Here is a 24,356-nt window from a genome sequence, read left to right on the forward strand (position 1 = left end):
ACAGTACAGTAAATTATGCCGACACGCACAAAGAAGGCTCATAGCGCAAATGTGTCGCACTCGGGGACTTTCACTGGTCCATGCACATTAGCGTGTAGATACGCATGAGGAAAAGATCGCAGCACGCCCTATTGTTTTCTATGGGCAGCGTCTGCTACACTGTCTATGCACAATACGTGGCGTACGGGCGGCGATACAAACGCAACGCCGCCATGAGACCGAGCGGGGATTTTAAAGGAAAAAAAATCTCAACTTGAATCTCCGTCCGTCGCGATCCGATGTGCGATTTCTTCCCAATTTTGCGCAGTGTATAAAATACAGAGATACAATTATTCCCCCCCATTGGTATGTCTGCCGCCTGCTGCGGGTAAGACAATGGCATCCTGGGCTGTCCAGTGCAGCGGGACGGAAGCTGCCGGTCCGGCGGACACTCCGTCTAGAAGCCGCTATTACACGTCACACTACGTGCCAGCTGTCTGGCTTCTCCTCCCGCCGCCGCCGCCGCTGTGCCCTTCTCCGGCCTCCCCCATCTCCTACGTCAGCGGCTCACAGAGGACTTCCACTTCTCCTCACAGACACTTGTAAGAGCCGCGCTGGACTACAATTCCCGGCATGCTCGGCTCGGGCGGGACGGCGCATGCCCACAGACCCGCCGGACGTCACGTGACACGCCCCAAACCAACCGGGTTTGAATATTTTTTTTCTCGTCTCCTCTTCTTCCCTGCCAGCGGCTGCTGTGCAGTCACATCTATCTAAAATGGCGACCGTGGAACCGGTGAGTAGACCTGCTGGCACCGGGCTAACCAGCACGTCTAGGCGGCGGCGGGCGGACAGCTGGCAGAGTGTGAGGCGTGTGCCGCCCGTCATGGTGTCCCGGGTGGTGAGGGAGAGGACATAGTGGCGGCGGTGTGGTGGTGGGAGGAGGAGGAGCCCGGGGCAGCGTGTCTCCTCACGGAGCGGCGGGCGGGCGGCTGCCGGCACCTGCTCCGCACCAGGCCGGGACGTGCAGTGGGATGTGAGGCGGAGCGGCAGGAAGGGGGCGCTGTAGCTGCTGCCGCCGGGCGGTGCGCGTGTCAGGCGGCGCGAGGAGAGGGCCGCCGCGTGGCGGGAGGGGACGGGCGCTTCTCCCCTCCTCCAGCAGGCGGCGTGCTGCGGCCCGGCGGCCTTATAGGGCATGAGCAGCCGGCTTACCTCAGCGCTGTCAGCCTGCCAGGCCGGTGACGTGCGCCGTCCACTGACAGCAAGCAGAGGTCCTGACAGGCCTGATACAGCACGGAGGGATCCATGTGGAAGGGAGGAGCTAGCGGATGGCTGTTACAGCGCCCCCCGTGTAGGCGAGGAGACTGGTGTATTACACCTCACCGACTGCCAGGGCCATACATATGGTGGCTAGCGCTGTGCTATTCCTCGTCGGCTTCTATCGCGGCTCGTTCAACCGGCGCAGGTGACCGTTAATCTCAGATGGGGAATGATCGTTTTTTGTGCGCTTAAAGATGGCGGCGTGTCCTACCCTGGCGTGTAATACGTACGTGTGGCGATCGGCGGTGCGTGATACGGTGTGCTTGCTGGGCGGCACGCAGAGAACTGCGATCCTGTGATGCCGCCCCCTATAGGAAAAGATCGTCGGTTCTTAAGCAAGAATTGCGCAAAAAGACGACGCGGTTTTGGAGTCGATGTCCTGCCGGTGTGAGTGAAGGGATTGGAAGACACGGTGACTGTCGGCGCCAGTTCTGGGCATCTCGCGGTCAGGAGGAACCTGGGGCTCGTTCACACGGGCGTATGCGCACCTCTCTGCAGGACGCCCGTTGCGTTGGGCCCGGTGTGACCGCGTTTCTGCACGCAGTTTTGCGTCATTTTTTGCAAAAATATCGCTGCCGCTCGCAATCTTGTCGCAAGTAAGACGATAGGATTGTCTAATGTTGGGAAAATCGTAAGTTCGTGCGCTAAAACGAAGGCTCCATTGGGGAACGTGGGTGATTGGGGGGGAGCAAGACTCGGAAAGATTAGACGGGCTGCCATTTTTAAATTTTTTTTATTTTTTTTTCACGCAACATGGAATGAGTAAAAAACATCTTTGCGTTGTGGAGGAAGCGGCTGAAGAGCGCGGGTTTACGTAATTCTGCGCTCACACGCTCTCGCGACGCACGGTTTTATTGCCTTTGTGACCCCGGCCTAAGGGTATTTGCTCACGAACTGAAAAAAAGTCGCATCTTAGATTCTCAGACACAACTCGGGTCAGGCAGCACACGGACGCCGCGCCATTCTTCTCGAGGACGGGACAAGCTGCGACTTCTATCCGATCAGCTATTGGTGACCCATCCTGAGGGGCCGTGCGGACTTGTATTCTCCATGGTAAACCCTATTAAAGGGTTAACAGCCGTGATCGGCGTTGGCGCTGATCGCGGCTGTCAAACATGGCGGACGCCTGCAGTGTAGAGTGGGATCGGCTCCCACTCCATACAAACCCCGTAGGCCCCGCATGGTACTGCTAGAATGAATCAGTTCAGGCTGCGCAAATGTGGTGGTGGTGACATCAGTGTGTACGCTCGCGCAGGCGAGACGCTCGGCTGTGTAAGAGGGCTGCAGGACGGCAGCGATCACTAACTTATTAAAGCAGTAATTGCTGAGGCCAGGATCGGACGAGCGTAACTCGCAGTGACGTGGCGGACGGCCGCCCATCACCATGTAATATCGCGTGTCGCGCCAAGCTAGAACATGCAGTTTGGTTTTTTTTTTTCATTCAACTGTAATATACGCAATTCGTGTGAGCGGCAGCATGGCCGCCCATGTAATATTGGTTCCAACATATTGTGTGCGCTAAACACTCGACCAAAGATTTCGGTGTAGTTCTCCGAGCGCGCGCTCCTGCTGCAGTCAGTGGGGTTGTGGTGGAGCTGCCAAATGGGGCGACCCGCAGGAAACCCAACCTCACTGGATTCATGTCTTCTGTTATCTGCAGGTCATGAGTTGTACCGGTACACTGCGGTCCTCAATGACCGTGTCAGGTCACATGACCCTCGTAGTGGCCGAAGTCGCCATGCAATCCAAACCTTAACCCTTTCTAGTCCAGTGTCCCTGCCACCCGCACGCTCCTCAGGTCTTCGTTATTTTAAGTGCGAAAGCGCGTTGTGGATTCCTTTGAATTACGCAACAGAAACGCACAAATGAACCGCTGTGACCATTTTATTAGCATTTTTTTTTAAATTAACCCTTTCCAATCCAGTGTCTGGATTTCCCTGCATAGCTTCGATGTCGGGGGCTGCCCTGCGTATGCGTGCCACAGCGGACGGGACAGTGCTCTGATGTCGGGGGCTGTTCTGCGTAAGCGTGCCACTGCGGACGAGAAGACGTTCCGATGTCGGGCTGCCGCCGATGGGAAGGCGCTTCAATGTCGGGGGCTGCCCTGCGTATGCGTGCCGCCGCCGATGGGAAGGCGCTTCAATGTCGGGGCTGCCCTGCGTAAGCGCGCCGATGTCGGGGACTGCCCTGCGCATGCGTGCTACAGAAGACGAAAACATCTCAGGGAAGCAAAGTGCATGCTTGGCCCCATTCTATCTTCTATAGGGGCCATTGATGTCAGTCTCAGCTTGTAAGTGCCGATTACACTGGTAAAACTGCCTGGCATGCTGCACATCTTGCCACAGGGGGCAGGGCGAGTATCTTCACAATATTTTTTTTGCGCTAGACTGCACTCAGATGACCGATACTGAGCGCAGTTCGCATTGAACAGAACACGTGACCCCGTCCATGTGCCTCCAATGTGGACACAAGCTTGTATTAGCCACATGACCACTGGGACAAATAGAAGTAGCAGCCGTGCCGGCCAGTGGCTTACACCGGCACTACATGTAATGTGTGGGGTCAAGGACCAGGACTGTCCCGTTTAACCTCCTTAGTCACAGGCCTAGTTTGAACTCTAACGCAGTAAGGACCAAGCAGCGTGTATTTGCGGCGCTGGGTCCTGGGCTTTAGTCCCAGAATAGGGCACGGGCTCCTGTAATGTAGCTGGTTGGGTTCTCTGTTGTGTCTAACCGCTTCTGCCTTCTCTCCTGCGGGTTGCACAGCTCTCAGCGAGCGCTGTGTAGTAAATGGAGAAAGCGGAAGTGCTGCTCCCGCTGCTCGACCCGGCGATCACATGACCCTGTAAACTGGGGCTCCTATGGATGGTTGTGGAAAAGTGTGAAATAAAGTGGCTGTTCTCCAGAGGTCTGGTGTGACATCATGGGGTACAAAAAATATATATATATATTTGTAACTTTTTTTTTTTCTTTTTTAATTGCGGTACATTTTATGCACCAATTGGGACGTGCTGCTTATTTTTTCACGTGAGCGAACGTCGCATTAAAAAAATGCGCTCATGGGAATACATCCATTAAAATCAATGGGTTTTTATTTGCCGCATATTACACGTGCAGATAGTATGCTTGTAATATGTCACGCAGATACGCTGGTGTGATCGAGCCCTCACACTGATTTTTGGAAGGCGGACGAATGAAAAATAATTTGGTAATTTTATGTTTCCATTTGAAGAGGGTAAAGTGTGCAGTTTTGTCTTAATTTAACTTTTTTGCAGCACTTTTTATTTTTTCAGGGGGACTTGGAAGAGGCGATCATTAGATTGCTACTATAGTACACCGCACTATACCTGTGACACAACCTGTTGGACCCTGCAGGAAGGTACTTGTGGGTGACAGGAAGCCCCTTCCTCAACCACTTACATGCCATGGTCACTATTGGCCGCTGCATGTAAGGGGTTAAACTGCCACTGGATCTAGGTTCCAATCTTAGCGGTTTAGAGCAGAAGCCCAGCTGTCAATGGACAGCCCTGATGGGAATACCTTCTAAGGCCCGTCTCACACAACCGGATGTGAATTGTGGATGCTGCGATCAGCGTCCATGCGGATGATCGGCGGTAAAACACGGGCATTAAAAGGTATGCATTTTAAAAACTTTCCTTGACATCCTCCAGTATGAACTGCGGATTCCACGAGCGGAAGAAGAATCGCAATATGCTCTATTTCACTGCAGCATCCGCGCGGACGGCCTCCGTTGATGTCAATGGAGGCGTGCGACCTGCAGCCCGTACACAAATAACCCTGCGCATGGGCTGCGGGTCCAGCGATGACACGGGCGATACAAACAAAACCTGCACTGCACATGATCGCCTGCATACCTCCACGGTCATACGCAATACAGGGTCACCAGACGGAATCTGACCCGCTCATGTGCACCCTGCCTAAGACTGGGGATTTTTGTTTGTTTGCAATATTACTGTTGAAATGGGCTGCAAACAGGGCATGGTAGCTCAGGTATTAGTGTATTTTGACGCCACCGGAAGCTAGGGGTTTGACAGGAGGAACGCCCCTCACACCCCTAGCTCCCGATTGGCTCAAGAACCTAAGGACCTGGAAGGAGGTTAAGTGGATGGAGAAGCAGCGTTTGAACTCACATTGGAGGGCTCCTTGTGTTAGCTGCCAATCACCTGCAGCAGCTAAGCGGATGTCCCAGGGCCTCCCAGCTGTCCTGCTCGTTGTGCTCCCTGTGGCCCGGTGCCTGTAACGCTGACTCCACCGCCGCTGTTGCCTGGCTGCTGTCCTAAAGCAGTGTGCGGACATGTCAGGAACTGTTGCCTCTGCTGCTGCTTCCCTGCTGTCTGTTGGACGGCGTCTATGGCTTCATGCAGGGCCTCCGCTGTGTTCTTCCACATGCCGACCGGTTCCGAAGGAAAGTGGGAGGGGAGGGCAGTAAGCGCTCTGCGATAATGACAGTCAGCGGGGTGCCTTGTTCTGACCGTGGAGCGGAGAGCCGATTTGACAACAGCAAATGTGTGCCTCCATCGGGAGCGGGGAAGGAAGGCAGATGCAGGCCTCCGTCCATTGCTGCGGGGTGGCTTTTTCCTGTGGCCACCCGGCAGGGAGGGCATTTCAGCAGCCCCAATTCGGCGGCGAAGAAGGTGGTTTCAGCAGGACCAATGCAGCCCTCCTAGATTTTAGCTGCAGCATAATTTTACTGGGCTGCCAGGACCTGCAGCCCATCCACATCTGCAACCAATGAGGTCCAGGGCCCCCCCCCCCCCCCCCCCCCCCCCCCCTGTCAATCTTGACTCCACCATTTCTTCCTGGTGGCGTCAAGATACACTAACACCGGCAGCTCGTTCCCTACCAAGCAGTCTAATAGCGGGGTGTAATCATAAGCCAGGGTAATGGGCCAGCTTTACACCACATCATGATATTGCTGTAGGAACCATTTTTAGAAATGTCAGTTTGCACTTCGGCTGTCGGGGGGGGGCTATATATATATATTCAGGCTCCTCTTCGCTTTTAGTCAGTTGTCACGTTCCTGTGTTCGGACTATTAGCAGCTGATGGAATTAAATGAGGTCGTTCTAGAGTTTTTCAGAAGTGCTGTAGGTAAAAGCATTGTGTAGAATCCGTGAAGTCTGCAATTTTACATGCTGCCAAGCAGATCATTTTTATGGCATTGTCCAGTTCGCCCCGTGTAGGTTATTGTGCTATTAGCACATGCTCTGCCAGGTTTCACATGGGACCTAAACTTCTAATCTGTAACTGCAAATGCCAGTTCACACCAACATTAGCTTTAGTAGGCTTCAATTGTCTTATCAAAATGCCCCTATTGATGCCACGGTAAGCGACCTCCTGGTGTGGTTGGTGCTGGCAGACACACTTGGAGTGTTTCTCCCCTTTTATCGGTTGCGCACTTTGTTAGTTTCCCATATTGCGCTGCATGTATGCTAGGGTGGTATGTGCCACCCGGGCGTGTGGTGCCCTAAGGGTTGCTTTTACCACTAACGTCTTTGATCCTTTATTGGAAGCGTCCTCTTTCTTTTTTTTTGCCAGGAAAAACGTAGAGCAAGAAGGAGCGCTCGATAAGATCAGCGGCACGGTGCAGAGATGCGCCCACCTGAGGCCGCTTTCACACGGTCGAGAAAATAGCGCAGGATTTGTGCGTTGCGAGACATGAATATCAATCCCATTCTTTTGAATCGGGTCATATACATGAGTGATTTTTGTGAGTTTGTTTTCTACGTATCATGGTGCTGGACAATGCCTCACCCACTGTTTTCAATGGGCCCAGAAGACGCATCATACAGCGTGCGATGTGACGTTTCCTAATGGAAACAATGGGAAATGCTTGCTGATCGAAGTGAAGAGGCGATTTTTGGCACAAATGCCTCGAATCCGCGGGGACATTGCACCTTCCTGAGCGCGATATCAGGCTGTATTTCATGGCCCGAAATCGCGCTCGCCCGTGTAAAATTGGCCCAAAGGCCCTTCTGTGCTGATAGAAGAGCTCACTGAAATACAAAAACCCCCCACTGCTGCCAACGCCTCCGTCCGGTATGGGGGGGGGGGGGGGGGGGGGTGACACCTCAGTCTAAAGTCAGAACACCGCCGTTTCCCTGACAAGTGCAGGACAGGTGGTGGCGTCATCCCATGACATGATTACTCAGTGACCAAGTGACAAAACACAAACCATAAAAGCAAGCGAGTTCATAGAGTAATCATGTGACAGAATGACCCCACTTCAGACAGCTTTCGTGTGCCAGATACAACAATCGGACTGCGGTACTGAAACGTGTTGCCAATGATACATCGTATCTATCCCTGGACTCCCCATCTTCAGCGGCGCCATGTCCTTCCTTTTCTGCACTCAGGTAAAAAGCAGCGTTGTAACGTGGCGCTCTTGAAGGTGGTCTGTGTGATGCACGGGATCTGCAAATAAGACACTAGGATTAGCTTTTTTATGAGTGCACATCAGTGCCCAAAAATCGCCAAGACCTGCGTAGCATGGCTCATGTGTCCCTTTCCTCATTCATCTCCATTAGAGATGTACCTTTACAGCACCATTTTTGCCCTCCTCCCCCACCTTAGGCATCAAACATGAATGACCATAAAGACATTTGTTACTAACAGAAGCAGAACCTAGTTGTGGCAGTTTTATGTCTTTTTTTGATAGTGACAAGATTACACACAAGTTTATGTAAAACTTTTTTCCTTGCTTTGTAGGAAACTGTCAATACTCAAGAAGAAGAAAAACCCACAACAGAGACTAGTCAGGAGATTGTAAACCCTGAGCACTACGTTAAGCATCCACTACAAAACAGGTAAACGTTAAGCCACCTGAAGTTGTAACTAACCTTTGCAACAAGTTTTACTTGTATGATAACTAGCAAAAGTATTCCTGTATTTATCTAAACATAAGTTAGGTAAAATCACTTGTTTTCATGCTGAATATTCCTTCCAAGAACTGGTTAAACCCCTTCCTCCTAACTTCTTGTTCAATACCTGTTGGCAACTGAAGTCTGTCTCTAGTAAGAGATAAGATTGAAAGCAGGAATTGGAGGAGGATGGCTCATGCTCCTCATTGAAATGTATAGAGAGCCGAGGAGGGGGGGAGGAGTAAAGACTTGCACAGATGTCAATAGTAAGGCTGCCTGTCCACGGGCGGGTTTTCATTGCGTTTCCTGCGACGATAATCTGGCCACAGCGAACGCAGTGAAAGCTCTCCATAGCAACGCACTACCCCACCCCCTTTCCACGAGCAGAGAATCATTGCGATTGTCCGCTCGCGGATGGCAAATCGCAGCATGCCGCGATTTGCCGCGATTGTCTACATTCAGTCTATCTGTCAGATAGGCTGACAGCTGGAGATCCGTCTGCCGGCTCCTGCTCCCAGGCAGAGATCTGCCGCAGGATACCGCAACGCCCGTGGACAAGGCAGCCTTAGGGTGGCTTTATGTGAGATAGCTGATAGTCACATAGGCGCCTGACAGTTGTCCATTGACTTATTGCTCTTGTGCTTTCACACAAGTAATTGGACAACTGAGAGACTTCTTACGTGCTATGCTGTTGGCTCCTGTGTGTACAAGGGGCAACTATCACTGAAAATCACTCTTTTGAGCAATTGTTTTTTCTGTTGGCCTGTGTAAAGTCGCCCTAATTTACTGTTCAGATCTCCACTGGTCGGTACGTTTTAGTGCCCTCCCTGACTTTGTGTGTCACTGCAGATTAAAGGATAGTCTTTCACACCAGCTCAGAGAGAACTGAAAATCACAGGTACAGTTTAAAGGGTGAAAAAGTGAAAAATATTAGCTACAAGTCATAGAATGGCCAGAACTAGTGCTTTTTCTCATGCACCCGCAACAGCTGATTCAGAAGTCTATTGAAAAGTTAGGAATACTGTAAGGCTGGAATCGTACCTGTCCTTTTCCATGTCGGCTTTGCCCAGTGATTTCCCATTTAGTGTGTTAACATGACGTGTTTTCCCTGCCCGTGTGTAGAACTTTGTGTTAAACATTTGCCATTTTTTTCTGCCCAAGCCCCCAAATTATCCAGATCCATTTGCAACTGCTTTCAGTCTTGTCTTGTGTTAATTACTTTACATGGTTTTGTATGATCTGAACATACTGATTGTGCTGTACAATCCTTCTACCATTAATAAATATTAAAGAATAGGGCCCGATACTGCCCCCTGTGGTACCCCACTAGTAATTGTGACCAATCAGAGTATGTACCATTCATAAGCACCCTCGCTTTCTATCACTGACAGTTACACACATTCTCGCCCAGACCAAGCATCCTCATTTTATATACCGACTTTTTATGTGGCACCGTATCAAATGCTTTGGAAAAATTTAATATACACAAGATCCGTTATTCTCCTTGGTGCAGTCTAGAACTTGCTTCCTCCTAGAAGATAATCATGTTGGTTTGACAGGAGCGACCCCTCATAAATACATGCTGATATTAAATTATACAGTGAATTTCACGGAGGTACTCCAGTATAGCAGCTTAGAAACTCTTTAAAAGTTAAACTTTCTGGCCTACGGTTTCCAGGTTCACTTTTTGACCCCTTTAACATTTGCTATCCAACAATCTAGTGGAACAGCCCTCTTCACTACATCTATCCCATTACTTAAAGGGGTTGTCCCGCGGCAGCAAGTGGGGTTATACACTTCTGTATGGCCATATTAATGCACTTTGTAATATACATCGTGCATTAAATATGAGCCATACAGAAGTTATACACTTACCCCCTCCGATGCTGGCGTCCCCGTCTTCATGGCGCCGACTAACGCTGCCTTCTCCTTCCATTAGACGCGCTTGCGCTGTGCGGTCTTCTGCTCTGATCAATGGGGCTTCTCCGGCGTGCTCGCGCCGGAGAGCTGGTCTGAGCATGCGCAGAAGACCTCGGCGGCGCGAGCACGCCAGAGCGGACCCATTGAACAGAGCAGAAGACCGCACAGCGCAAGCGCGTCTAATGGAAGGAGAAGACAGCGTTAATTATGCAGAATAAATGACACAATACATTTTTTTCTGCGGGTTGGTACGATTACAACAAGACCAAAATTGTTATTTTTTTTTTTTAGGTTTTTTTTTAAATTTTTTTTTTTCTGTATCGCTGCATTCAAAGTCCTGTAACTTTTTTATTTTTCTATGTACGGAGTTCTATGAAGGATTATATTTTGCGAAATGAGCTGTAGTTTTTTTGGTACCATTTTGGGGAATATACGGCTTTTTTGATCACTTTTATTGCAGCTTTTGGGAGGCAAAATGCTAAAAATTAGCATTTTGCCTATGTTTTTTAGCTTTTTTTTTTTACGCTTTTTGCCGTACAAAATAAAGTGTTCAACTTTTTGTAGACGTTGTTATGGACGCGGCAATACCAAATATGTGCCATTTGAAAAAATTTTTTTTTCTTACTTTTTTTATGCTAATAGTATAAAAAGCACAAAAAAAGGTTTAATTTTTTTTACATTTTTCTTTTTTTTTACACTATTTGAGTTCCTCTGAGGGACTTGCAGCACTGTACCTATGATCGCTGTGATAAGGCATGGCAGGACTACTACCCTGCCATGCCTTATCGCTTATACTGCGATCATAGGCATTGGCACTACAGGATGCCAGTGTCTGGGGTCCTGTTGCCATGGCGACAGGCCGGGCTCTCGCAATAACATCGCGGTAGCCGGCTGGAGACAGGGAGCGCGCTCCCTCTGTGAACTCTTTCCCTGCCGCGATCTACTGTTGCAGCGGGAGGCCGGCTATCACTGACAGCCGGCTCCCGCTGCGGGATAGTGCGAGATCAGTCATGATTTCGTGCTATCCCGATGACATAAGGGTACGTCATTTTGCGGGAAGTACCAGCCTGCCATGATGTACCCTTACGTCATGGGGCGGGAAGGGGTTAATGTGTTTTTTTTTTTGTTGCTCCCCTTCTGCATCTTGACAGTGCATTCATGCAGATGAGCGCGATATCTGTCTGAGAAACTCGGATCGATATTGCACTTGTAAAATTGGGATTCTCGATGCAAACGCCACGCGTTTTTGCTTTGAATAAGCAAACTGCCTCGCATTCATGTGTTTGTGATTTTTCACGACTGTAAAAAGCTCGCAAGCGCTTCCAGTCTTCGATGGTAAAAATCATGTCGCACTTGCATGCAAGTGGGATGCAATTTTTTTTGTAAAGATCTGTTAGGAAATAATAGGTGATTCATTATGAGAAATCTGTCAAAAATAGCACATGCAGCTTTTATTTTTTTTAAACTCGCTGCATGAGAAAAATCGCTCATTTCAATAAACACACTGAAATAAATACGGTAAGACGTGAGTTCTGTCCATATCGCTATCTGACTGAACTTATGCGTGAAACTCGCCCGTGTGATTGCACCCTTATTGAGCCGCACTGGTTTTCTCCTACTCCTTTTATTCCTGTAAGGTATGAGCTGCTTACAGTAAGTATTTAAGATGGTTTTTAAAAAAATTCCCATTTGGTGTCTGTAGTCGTATTTTTAAGGACATCTTGCCAGTCAATAAGGTTAAGGGTATCTAAGCTGATTGAACGTTGCCTTCCTAAAGTTTAGTATTTTCATAGAGCCCCGATAAAACTGCCTACTTTTAAGACAAGTGGAAATTTATTCTATTGCGGTTACTATTTGGCAGGTGCCCGCTGACCTGCATCCCTGTTGTTCTGTCAAAAGCCCCTCACAGAAAAACTCCCTAAAAACAATAACTTTATTGAAAAGATCTTTAAAATTGGTGCTAAGAACAGACAAGACAACCACAACAAAGCATGCGCAAACCACACGGGCTGGAGACTTGGGTTTTGCTGCTCCAAGCAAAGATTTCATTCCCATGCTTTCAATCATATAAAGGAGAGTTTAAGTGTAATGGGAACAGTCCCCTTGAAGTGAATGGAGCCAGACCATCCACTCTGGGCAGCATTAGATTTAGAAACATATTGGATGTTTTGTCCAAAGACTCCACATAACACTCTGAAACCAGAGCAAGTCACACTAAGGTGACACCTAAGGCTTGTACCTCAACTCTAGATAGATTATCTTTTTTTTTTTTTCCTATGTTGTCAGGTCTGTAGGTCTATATTAAGTCCAAAGTAGCCGTCCCTCTAGTTGGGTAAGGTAACTATCTTTAGTTACTGACAGAAACTTGTTACCTTTATGAAATCCGCAGACTTCAGTCTCCCAATTTATATCCGTAGAGTTAAAGTTCCTTATAATAATTACTTCAATGTGACAACTTGCTGCTATATCTGTTTGTCTCATTAATAGATTTTTAGTGGCTTCTGTTATATTTGGCCTATAGAAAACTCGATATGAGGATTTTATTTTTCCCTCCATGTATCTCCTCTACCTGTAGAGACTCCACATGTTCATCTCCTTCAAATGTCTTACCATAGCATTGGTTTTGAACAGGATTTAACATAAGGACAAGCCCCTTCCTTTTTGTAAACAAACTATAACTTTCGCAATAACATCGCTACATGTGGCTTGCACTGATGCGCCAGCTCTGCACTGCGCATGTGCGGCTGTGCGCCAGCCGGCACGTCAGCAGAGCAAAGACGCTGGACAGGTAAGCTGGAGGTCACTGCAGGAGCATGGGTCTCATCCCGCTGCAAGAATCTCGCAGTCGGAATCCGACCCGTCCGCTTGCATTCATCCTAAGGCTGGGCTCACGCGGATGGATTTGTATTGCGGATTCCGCGATCGCCATCCACGTGGACAGTCCATGGTAAAACACGGGCATTGAAATGCATGAACTTTAAATTTTTTGCTCACATTTTTGGATACGAATTACGTATTCCGCTGTATCTTGCCACGGAATCCGCTTGGACGGCTTACAGTGATGTCGATGGAGGGCATCTGACCCGCAGCCCATACGCATTTAACATTGGTTGTGGGTACACGCATCATCCTGAGCGATGCCTACTGCGCATGACCACCTGCAAGCCTCCGCAGTACAGTTTAGGGAGGTACACTGGGTCACAGACAGAATCCGCTGTGGGCCTCCCACATGTTGAATCCAACCCACTGGTGTGAGCCTGGTCTGAGACATCTATTTATTTTTTTTGTACATGGACAGTTCTGTATGCCGTCCATATGCAGTCGGTGTCTGCAAAAAAAAATTGAAATGTGTCTGGTCTTTTTTTTTTCTACATTTCTTAGCAACTGATTTATGAAATTACAGACACTATATAGACTGCGTCTGAGTGTCTTGACAGATGGTTCTACAGGCTAGATGTTTGAGAACTCTGGATCCAGTCATTTTTGAAATGTCAATTTGGGATGTTGCTTATAGATTTCAAGTGTCAACAATGATTAACAAAAAATCAAGAAATTCCGACTGACTTATTCTCTCCATATTTGCCTGTTCCAGATGGGCCTTGTGGTTCTTCAAAAATGACAAAAGCAAAACTTGGCAAGCCAACCTTCGTCTAATTTCAAAGTTTGACACAGTTGAAGATTTTTGGGCGTAAGTATCGACTTATTTTATTATGAAAGCCCTATTATTCCGTAGGTTTGCTATTGTGAGGCAGAATAAAGCAAGCCGCTACTAAGTGAAGGGGTATCGTTCATGGCCTCTACACAATGTGCACCATGGTTCCTGCTAATGGCTGATTAGTGGGGGTCCTGAGAGTCTGAACCCGCTGATCAGATATTGACCTATCCCAAGAATAGGTCATCAGTATATGTAAGTCCCAGATAACACCTTTTCTTGTTAAACCTCTTCTAATTACTAGAGTAAGTAGTAATTATTGCAAGGAGGATCTGCTAAAGACAGCTTTGTGTCTGGCCATTTGTCATCTCCCACCCTATTCTAATGAAATACTGTGCATGTTAATGGGGGCCTGTAGCTCACAATTTGTGTGTACAGCTTCCTTAGATCATTCTTATTCCTTGTAAAGCTGCCTGTCCACGGGCGTTGCTGTATCCCGCGGTGGATCTCCGCCGCGGGAGCCGCTGCCCAGGAGCCGCAGACGGATCTCTGCTCTCAGCCTAATTTGAGAATCACAGCAATTCGCAGCATGCTGCGAATTACCTGCCCGAGCAGAGAATCGCAATGATTCTCCGCTCGTGGATAGGGGGGCGGCGCTTTCCATAGCAATGCTATGGAAAGCTTCAGACAACGTGATTCGCTGGCGATTTACCGCCGGCGAAATCACACCCATGGACAGGGGGCCTTAAAGATGATGATGTAATTAAAGCACTGCTGTCCTATAATACAAGCGGTCCTGTTAGTGCAGATGAAACTTGTGTTTGTTACTGCAGTCCTCAGTCATCAAAATGTGTGCTGACTCTTGTATTTTTTTTTTTTGCCCAGGCTTTACAATCATATCCAGTTGTCTAGTAACTTAATGTCAGGTTGTGACTACTCACTCTTTAAGGTAAGTTATACAAAAAATTTTTTCTTTCTCCCCCTCCCCCGACTCAACTGCGTCATCAGGGGGACAATGTGGATTCACACTAAAACACACAATGCAACCAACCCTCGTGAAAACACTTGACAATTTAGCTTTTGTTACCTCCAATTAAATTCTGCTGCGGAAACACACAGACTAAGGTGCTTACATGCTGCTTTTCCACAACATTATAAATGCGCTTCGCAAGCGCAATTACGTAACTGATATTTTCCACTCCGTGTAGACAAATAAATCACAAACTCATTTAGCTGAGATTTCAAACGCTGCAGATTGTACACTGGAAATTCTACAGCATATCCGTCTGGTGTGAACATAGCCTAAAACTCTACTTTCATTTTTCATCGTAGTGTGGATGGCGGTGCTTTACCGGTACTCCCTAATTTTTTTGTTAGGTTTTAATCAGTGGTTATTAAAACAATTATTCTGCAAAAATACAAAGTTCAGTACTCCAGCAGCTATTCTTTGGGATCTTTCTAGCTAACGGCAGCACTGACGGGCTGCCGACTGTGGCTCGTAATTGGGCAGTATGAGATGCAGGGGTTTAGCAAAATAATGGAAACTCCTACAACGGACAAAGCTCGTTTAGAGGTTTCCATAATTTCGATAAACTCCTGCACGTAGGTCTACCTCCTGAACAGTCATCCTCAGCGTGGGAGCCAGCGGCTGCAGGTGCTCCTTCTATTCAATGTCAGATTCGTCTTGTTTAGTTCGCTTTTTTTCTTAAATCTTTGTGAAATCTTGTGTATTGAGCAAATGCATGACCTAAATACAAGATGCATATTTGAGGTTTTAAAAAAAATTTTTTTTTTTAACTTTTTCTCTCCAGGATGGGATTGAGCCAATGTGGGAGGATGAAAAGAATAAGCATGGTGGAAGATGGCTAATTACCCTAAATAAACAGCAAAGAAGAAATGACTTAGATCGCTTTTGGTTAGAAACGGTTGGTTTGTGAAGCTTTTTATTTTTTTTCTTCCCTAATTTTTTTTCTGCTCATATTATGCCTTTTAATGCAGTTAAACCCGGCTCACACGGGCGTAAGCGCATTACATCCGTACAAATGCCTCTTGATTGTGCGACCAAATTGTGCTGTCACCCCTCCCCCCCCCTCCCCGTGTATTTGGCCCGCTCCTGTTTATTTTTGTATATACAAATGCACAACATGTTTGCCTAAAATCGCATTGTATTTTTGTGTATATGCGCAGCAAATATGCAGGTTTTCTGCGTATTTTGTGCACACTTAGCAAGCCTACTGATTTCAATCGGCTTTTGTGGTGCACAAGATAGGTCCCGTCGTTTTTATTATTTTCCATTCTATTGCACATCACATAAAAAAATGTACAAGTGAATGAAGTCATTGACATCAGTATGTTCTGTTCACTCAAATTTTATGCAAATATGCTTGTGTGAATGAGGCCTTAGAGTGGGTTGAAAAGATATATATCCATCAAGATCACTCCAATAGTATAAAGCCTAGTTGATCCAGAAGACCTATGAATGGCATTGATCAAAGGTTTGTTTTTGTTTTTTTACACCCTGCTGGTGCTCAGATGCCTGTAGTTATATTAATGGCAGTAACGTTATAGGTTGCATCTGTCTATCCATCATTCTTTGAGACGACCCTTTAAAGACTATGGAAAATTCTGTTCAGACATCTTGGGGTGCTCTTAGAACAATTAGCATTCAAACGAGCAAAAGTGACCGATACTCATCCAGTCTAAATGTGAGCCAACGATCCAACAGCGAACTATAATCCTTCGCTTTTCGCTCTTCCATTTGGCTCATTCACTTTTCGTTTGGTTTAAACACACATTCAGTCCTTCTCATTCACTTATACAGCGAACGACTTAACGGTTACATCTTTCAGTGGCTCACTTGTTCAAATGATAAATCGACTTGTTTAAAATGGCCCTTACTAAGACCATGCCGTAAAAATGATACCATCTGTTTTTGTGGCGTTTGTCTGATGCCCTTAGCCTCATACTTGCTTTGCTTCAAGTCCTCCATTGAGACTTGTGGCTGGGAGATGTTCCCGGTTCTGATCAACTGCTCTCTTATGAAGGAGCACACGCTCTGCTCCCACTCATAGAATTGTATTCGGTAGCGCTCCCATTGTGGGTGTTGGAATAAAATATCCCTTTATCCTCAACTCGTGACCAATTTGTGTCTATTCATATAAGGGTAAAAAAAATATAGCTTACGACTTCCCCTTCTAGCTGAGATTTGCTATACCCCTTGATAACTTAGTTTTATGTTTATGGTATTTACTCAATACCTCTTTTGATGCCATAACAAAAAAAAGCTTGTAGCCAGTGTGTCGTGATGACTGCAACTACAATTTTTAAGACAACAAACTTGGGTTTATGCTTTGGTCTGACCTTGATGGACTTTTTCTGCCTACTTTACAAACATCTTAAAGTTGTTTTTTTTTTGTGTGTTAAGTAATGTATTTAATCTGTATATTTTCTGCACACACTGGAGGACTAAGAAAGTAAAGTCAAAAAAGTGTTGTGGCTTTTACTGATACTATCCTCCTATAAAAAACAGAATGGTAGAGGAACAGGCTTGGTTGCAAGATGTACCCCGGGCCTACTTAATCTACCAACATGATTTCTGCCAGCATTGGATTAATTTGTTAATGTATTTTAGTGTCAAGATTTTAGAATTTTAAGAACGCAAAAAAGAGCAGCATTTTGTGGCATGCTTTAGAAGTACGCCAGGACACTTATCTCTTATCATAACCATAACAACACATGCACACACAGTCCTTATGATGGAATTTGAGGTTCAAGCAGACATACATACTATCAGGTTTTCAGTACAGGACAACAAATGTAGTGCTAACAGTAATTTTACACATTACTTGTAGGGATGTGTGTGTGTACACTCACATTGTTTTGTGGGAAGTACCAGTAGTTAGGAAAACAGACATGTGAGCAGAGGTTATGGGTCACTTTTTTTTTATTATTACCACGTCCTAACCTGGGTGAGAAGGATTTCACGTAAATGGGTGTACAGAAACGTCTTATGGATGGCTTGGGCTCAGAAGCTGAGTCCTCGCCATCCACAACAGGAGTCGGCTGTGATTGACAGCCAGCCTATCGCTGCAGCCAGAATCGGCAAGAACACCGATCCCAGCTGTTGACTCCTTATAGGCTTTGAGCATGTGAAAGGTTGATGGAGGGGGGAGCGCTCCCTCTGATGTCATAACGACTTATACAATAAATTTAACACTACTTGTCCTGCATTTCCAACCCCCACGAAAACATTAAGGAGCCAAAATGCATGTGGGTTTGCAAAAATCGGTGTCATTGGAGAACACCGCAAGACCTTGGGGCATTCTAGAGTCGTACCTACAAAGGTGGTGTGGACAGCCTCTTGTTCTCAGTGGGCGTAAGCAACAGGTGCCGCAGCGGCTGCCAAGGAATACTTTCTGTGGGACTTGGGTAGTGAGGGCTGAGATGGGTTCCTCATTTCCTACCCAGTGACTGATGAGCGTACACTGCTGATTGTGAAGAAAACCCATGCAAGTTTAGTAGCATGGTGGGGAGGGGGAGGGATGGTGCCCTTGTCTGACTGGCCCTGCTGAAAATAAGTACAGACAGATGTGGTGGTAGGTACCATAGAGGCCTGCTTGCCACGGACACTGTTTATTGTAGGAGATGAGGGAAGAGACACTTAATTCTCAAAAGAGCTGACAAAAAAAGTGCTGCTGCTAGGCATGGGCAGTCTATCCCTGGGATGTCACCTCTATCTAATATGAATTGCTATCGGTGCTCTTCCAATAACTTTAAACGTGGGGAAGCGTGGAGACGGTAGGAGGAAACTCCTTTTTAAGCATACGGTGTACCTGGTCCGATATTGGAGATCATCAGTATCCTAATGGCTGCTTACTATAGGTTATCGCCTCTTGTGGTTGATCTTGGGGGAAGCTAATGAAGGAGGCTGCAATACCTAGTCTCAGAGCGTAACTATATACAGCTCTATGGGCTCCTTCCTGAAGGCTGCTGTGAGGAATCATTAGGGGAGCATCCCAAGGCTTGAATGTGTTCATGAGCACAGAACCTATGAGGGTCAAAAGAGGAAGTCCCACTGTCTCAAGTGTGCCAACCGGAAGTCCCGCCCCTCCCAGCGTATAGAGGTCCCACTTTCGACCATGGCGTGTATATGCCTAGAAGCCGAGATCTCGAGTAGAGGAGCTAGCTGGAGAAGGCCTACCCCCACCAGCGTGGCACAGAGAAATGTGCCACCAAGGGGAGTCCTGACCCCAGCCCAAGCAGACACTGTCCCACCAGAGCCCTAGCACTGCAAGGTAGTATCGCTAATAACTGAGCCACCAGTGCTCTTTATCACTGCTAAGTGGAGAGCTAATCACTCTTCCACCCCCCTTCCCCAAGAGGTCCGAAGACTTCCTTCCAATGCGGGTGTTTGGAGAAATCAAGCCGGAAAACCTGAGTCCCCGAGTGCAAGATATAGGTACTGCTAGAAAGTGGGCAGGAATCTCGGGTGACCACATATCTGGCGAGAAGCAGAGTGGTTAGCACCACTTTGCCACCTTAGAAGAGGGAGTAACTGTGTCTCATACTGCCCTGTTAGCTCTCCGCACTGGGGGACAATCACGGAAGTTAGCAAATCTGATTCCCACCTATAGTGGGGGGGTGAGAAAAAAACAAAAGGAAAGGACCGAAGACCTGCAGAGCAGGAGATCTGCCTAATTTAGCTCTGTGCCTGCCAGAGGGGTATAGTTGACACTTTTTCGCTTAGTGTCCGCCTCCAAATGGCAGGAGCGATACCCAAGGTCCTGCTTTGTCCCCCATTGACAGATGACAAAGGGTTTTTTATTGTTCAAGGGTGGAAAAACCTAAAAAAAATGTAATTTTGACATTGCCATAATCGTACCAAGCCCTAGAAAAAAAATTTGCATCCTTCATGCTACATTGATTAGCGCTGTAAAACAAATGCCTAAATTTTTAAAAATTTTTTTTTCCTCCCTGGCCTCCAAAAAAGTTATACAATACATTACTGGTATTTTTCGGGGTACATATAAACGACAGCTCGTCACACAATTATCAAGCCCTCACATGTGTTTTTCAAAAGTCATAACTTTATTTTTCAAAGTGTAGCTGAAAATCCCCCAAAAAGTTGTGTCCTTAAGGGGTAATATTAACCCTTTCAAATCCATTTTTTCCCCCCTCTATTCTCCCGAGCTCTGATTTATTTGAATGCCCAGTTGGCATTCTCCCTTCACCCTCGGGTCACATGATTGCCGGGGAATGCGAAAGTATCTTCACCCTCCTCCTCTGACTGATAGTCAAGATTAGGAGGGTGCCGGCGGTCACATGATCACCGGGCGGAATGCGGAAGTAACACTTCCACATTCTCTCTTCATCCTCCCGACCTAGACTGTGAGTGACAGCTGAGGTCAGGAGGCTCCCGGTGGTCACATGATCGCCAGGTGGAATTGTTCTGCATTTTCTCTGCATTACATAGCGCTATGTAAAGTGTAAAGGAGAAGGTAGGAGTTAAAAATCCTTTCTGCCTTCTCCTCGGGAGTGCACGGATGTGTCTGACGAGCGGGTGCAGATGCTGACCTCTTCCGACATCGGAGCTATAGAGGAAGCTCATGATATTGGAACAGGTCAGGCATTGGAGTGGAAGGGGTTAAAAGATGAAAAATTAGTATCCGACCCTCTAATTTTGTTCAAGTATAAATTTGGAGGCCCCAGAGGTGAATGTAAAACAAGGCACGTTGATTTTGAAATCTCCAGAATGTCCAACTTTGGGCTGGATTTCATCATTTGCAGGGCATCCACAGGTAGTGTTTCTCTACATACACCCTGTAACATGTTTGCACAGAGTGCAGTTTTACCCTTCTCCATAGCTGACTGAGTCTTCCTGTTTTGTAGCTCATGTGCCTTATTGGAGAGTCCTTCGATGACTACAGTGATGATGTATGTGGAGCCGTTGTAAATGTTAGAGCAAAAGGAGATAAAATAGCAATCTGGACTACTGAATGTGAACACAGGGACGCGGTTACACATATAGGGTAAGTGTACAAGACATTCAGTCTGTTCTCTAGGAAGCTTCGTGGAATGTCTAAATATGGGATTATTAGTCTTTAAAACCCGCATCAAACAATTTTGGGGAAAACTGCAAAAATGTAAGCGTTTCCTTTAACGTTTAGTCTTGGTAACTCTCCTAAAATGTTAAAGTGCACTTGTCATTTTTTAGTTTAACTCTATATAGTTGTGTTCCTAAGTCCTGGTACCAATTATTACTCATCAGTCTCTCCATATTTGACAACTGTTATACCGATGAATCCAGAGCATGGCTCTAAAGGTTTAACTCTTGTCTGGGCTCCCACAATGCACTGCTCTGTGGACGGGATACAGAGGAGGTTGGGAGGTTTTTGTCAAAAGTTTTAGAACTTCTTTTGAGGAAACTGTTATAAAATGGAACTGTTTCCTGAACTTTTTTATGGAGACATTTGGGTGTTTTGTTGGTACTTTCTAGTTCAGCGTGTTTACTCAAGTATATATGGACACTGAGGGTGACTTCACACAAGCGTAATTCGCTGTGTGCCGCCTGCATTAAACAGTCACGCAGCAAATACGCAATGGTATTGTGTGCTGCCGATCGCCACGCACTATCCTGCCGTGTAAGTGTGCCTAATACGCGCAAATATAGAACATGCTACGATCTTGATTGCACACAAATCTTGTGCAGTATGAGTGGTAACATGGGAGCCTATAGTAGATTGATACAGTGCATTCCGTATATGTAATACGCTGTAACAATATATCTGTGTGATGGAACCCTTAATAAATGATAACTGATATTGGAAAAGGAAATGATTAAATCTTTGTCTTCTGCTTAACTTGGTGATGTATTTTTTAATTAAGGCCTGTTAAGTATAGAATTGAAGAACTGTTCAGGTTCCCTAAGCTAAACGGGCTTTGGGCAGCAGGGTATAGTGACAGACATACTGATTTTAGTGGTGTCACTTATACCGATCGGTGTAGTTCTTCTGCCAATTTTTGGTTTTGAAACTTGGCTGGACTGAAGATGAGTCCATCAGCTGGTGCGCATTCATAGATACACGTTCCCTCCCCCCTCCTTCCAGATGCTGTATGCAAAGTAATCATAGCAATTCTCCGCTCACGGGGTTTAAATCGCAGCATGCGAATTGCCACGATTCTCTGCACAGTCGTATCTGTCAGATAGGCTCAGCGCAGAGAGTCGTCAGCTGTCCGACTCTCGCGGCGGCGATCTGCCGCGGGATATCGCTATGCCTGTGGACAAGAGCCCTAACACAGAAGAACCTGACAGCATCTGGAGGCAAGTAGGAGGGGGGGAGGGTGGTGGGGGACATATGTGAATGCACATGAGCTTCACTGGAATTTGCAGGACTAGACCAGAGCTGAGCTTTAAAAGTAAGATTTGCCAAGCCACTTAACCAATTTGCATGACGGGCTGTAAAACTTAGGAGTTTACCATCCATGAAGTGTGTGTTTTATTACAAATAAACAAATACTGCTTGGGGCACCCATTGACTATAATGGATGAAACCCAGTTCACAGAATTTTCAAGAAGGTTTAATGTATAGCTTCACTTTTGAACAGCTCTAAGTGACAGACCTATATTCCTGTTCTACTTGGAGTGTTTCTTTTTAAAGGGGTTGTCCATAATATATACAATGTTACCCAATGCAAGTTTAAGCTGAATATACCCCAGTTACTTAAAAAAGAAATTTAAAAAATCATCTTAAGGGTGGATTCAGATGACCGTATATTGGCTCGGTTTTCACGCCGAGCCGATATACGGTGTACTCATCTGCACGGGGGAGGGGGAGGATGGAAGAGCCAGGAGCAGGAACTGAGCTCCCGCCCCCTCTCTGCCTCCTCTCCGCCCCTCTGCACTATTTGCAGTGAAAGGAGGCGGGGCTAAGTGCTGCAAATTAGCCCTGCCGCCGTCCCGTCACTCCTCATTGCAAATAGTGCAGAGGGGGCGGGAGCTCAAAGCACTGCTCATGGCTCTTCCAGCCTCTCCCCCACTCCCCCCCCCCTCCCCTCCCCCCCCCCCCCCCCCCCCTCCCCTCCCAACCGATATGCGTTCATCTGAATCCAGCCTAAGTTCTATGGGGTTTTTTTTTTTTTTTTGAAGCCACTTCCCATTATTTTGTCCCTTTCATAAGATGTTTTCTGACAGCGGCATGTGACAACACACTGTTCAGCTGTCTCCATTCAAGCATCGCACCTTTTGCTAGATCCCTGACCCACAAAAGTGCACTGCTTGAATGTCAGATTCGTGTCATGGCATGGTAAATGCCCACATACCGCGCCATCAGCGGCCATCTTTTGGACGTGTACGTTCTGCGGACAGGACCGCAGGCTTGCTGAACAAGCAGAGAGCTTGTATAAAGGAGTTATACTATTTAATGGGAACGTAGAGCAGTAGGTAAAGTTTGGACATTTTCTTTTACCTTCCGAGATGCTATTGAACATTTGTTTATGAATAGTAATTCAACGATGGCCAACCTGGTTATGGATGCTGCTATCATATTAAATATATGGCCAAAACAGTAGTTCATACTGTGTATTTACAGAACCATGTCATCTTTGTTTTTCTTCTTCCTTTAGGAGAGTCTACAAGGAAAGGTTAGGACTTCCCCCAAAAGTAGTGATTGGATACCAGTCCCATGCAGACACAGCTACTAAGAGCGGCTCCACCACTAAGAATAGATTTGTTGTTTAAGAAGACGCCTTCTGAGTATTCTTTCATAGGAGACTGCGTCAAGCAATCGCGACTTGGGAGCTGTACCAAAGCCTCTACAAAAGCAGAGTGGACTGCATTAAAAATTTGATTTCCACCTCAATATTGCTAAGAATTGTGAAGTCATTCGCCTTTTGTCTTGTGCTATGTTCAAATTCCCTCACTTTTTTTTTTTTTTTCTAATTTTTTTAAATAATTGGTCAAATAAGTTATCCAATCAAAAAAAAAAACACAAACATTTCAACTCGCAAATGCCCTTCCTCCCAGTTATCTCCCAGGTTGTCTCTGTAATAGTCCTTCTTTTTGCCTCTGCTATTACAGATCTATTTATCCAGAGTGTGCACTTGCAATTCCCACAGGAAAATGAATCTTTACATTTGCATTGTATGCAGTTACAATAGTTTGCTGATTTGCAAGGCGGAGGATTAAAATGCATTCAAACTTATCTAGCGATTCATGGTTTGTTTTATTTTATATTTTTTTTCTTTTTAAACAGCATTGTTTTGGCTGTATTTTGTGCTGATGTTGGCTGCTAGGTTTAATTTATTTGTTCCCTCCTTGATAACCTTAGTGATATTCTGATTTTTTTTTTTCCATTTTTGTTTTTTTTTCTTTTTTCTTTTCTTAGTTCATGTAACATTTGGTGATGGATCCGTGGGGGGGAAAAAACAAATTGGTTGAATAAAGTGTTATTTTGTGCGTTTAGAAACCTTCTTTAATTTACTTTTTTATTTTGTATGCCATTACAAGGCTTTGCTGCAAGTTTATGCATTTCAGTAGAATCAGTGACCTGTTTCTGTGATTTCTTAAACATAATTGTGGATTTTTTTTATGTACATCATAATGACATTC

General features: G+C 46.3%; 1 protein-coding gene and 1 non-coding gene across 2 annotated transcripts; both read left to right on the forward strand.

The window, feature by feature from the left end:
- The first annotated feature begins 627 nt into the window (after nucleotides 1–627).
- On the forward strand, nucleotides 628–23,949 carry EIF4E (eukaryotic translation initiation factor 4E). Its single transcript, XM_066574013.1, has 7 exons — nucleotides 628–775; nucleotides 8,027–8,124; nucleotides 13,691–13,786; nucleotides 14,636–14,699; nucleotides 15,562–15,675; nucleotides 20,639–20,778; nucleotides 23,372–23,949. Exons 1-7 carry the CDS (start codon nucleotides 758–760, stop codon nucleotides 23,484–23,486), a joined length of 645 nt encoding a protein of 214 aa, XP_066430110.1. The 5' UTR covers nucleotides 628–757; the 3' UTR covers nucleotides 23,487–23,949.
- Nucleotides 17,208–17,342, forward strand: LOC136573696 (small Cajal body-specific RNA 15). The gene has a single exon (XR_010785918.1). It is a non-coding gene; the product is annotated as a small Cajal body-specific RNA 15 (non-coding RNA).
- Nucleotides 23,950–24,356: the final 407 nt, after the last annotated feature.

The sequence above is a fragment of the Eleutherodactylus coqui genome, chromosome 7 (genome assembly GCF_035609145.1).
Source record: "Eleutherodactylus coqui strain aEleCoq1 chromosome 7, aEleCoq1.hap1, whole genome shotgun sequence".
In the NCBI taxonomy this organism is placed as follows: domain Eukaryota; kingdom Metazoa; phylum Chordata; class Amphibia; order Anura; family Eleutherodactylidae; genus Eleutherodactylus; species Eleutherodactylus coqui.

Excerpts from the sequence above, each read along its gene's own strand:
- EIF4E (XM_066574013.1), top strand. Across the intron at positions 8,125-13,690 it reads AAGCATCCACTACAAAACAG|ATGGGCCTTGTGGTTCTTCA; the intron begins GTAAACGTTAAG and ends TGCCTGTTCCAG. Across the intron at positions 20,779-23,371 it reads GACGCGGTTACACATATAGG|GAGAGTCTACAAGGAAAGGT; the intron begins GTAAGTGTACAA and ends TTCTTCCTTTAG.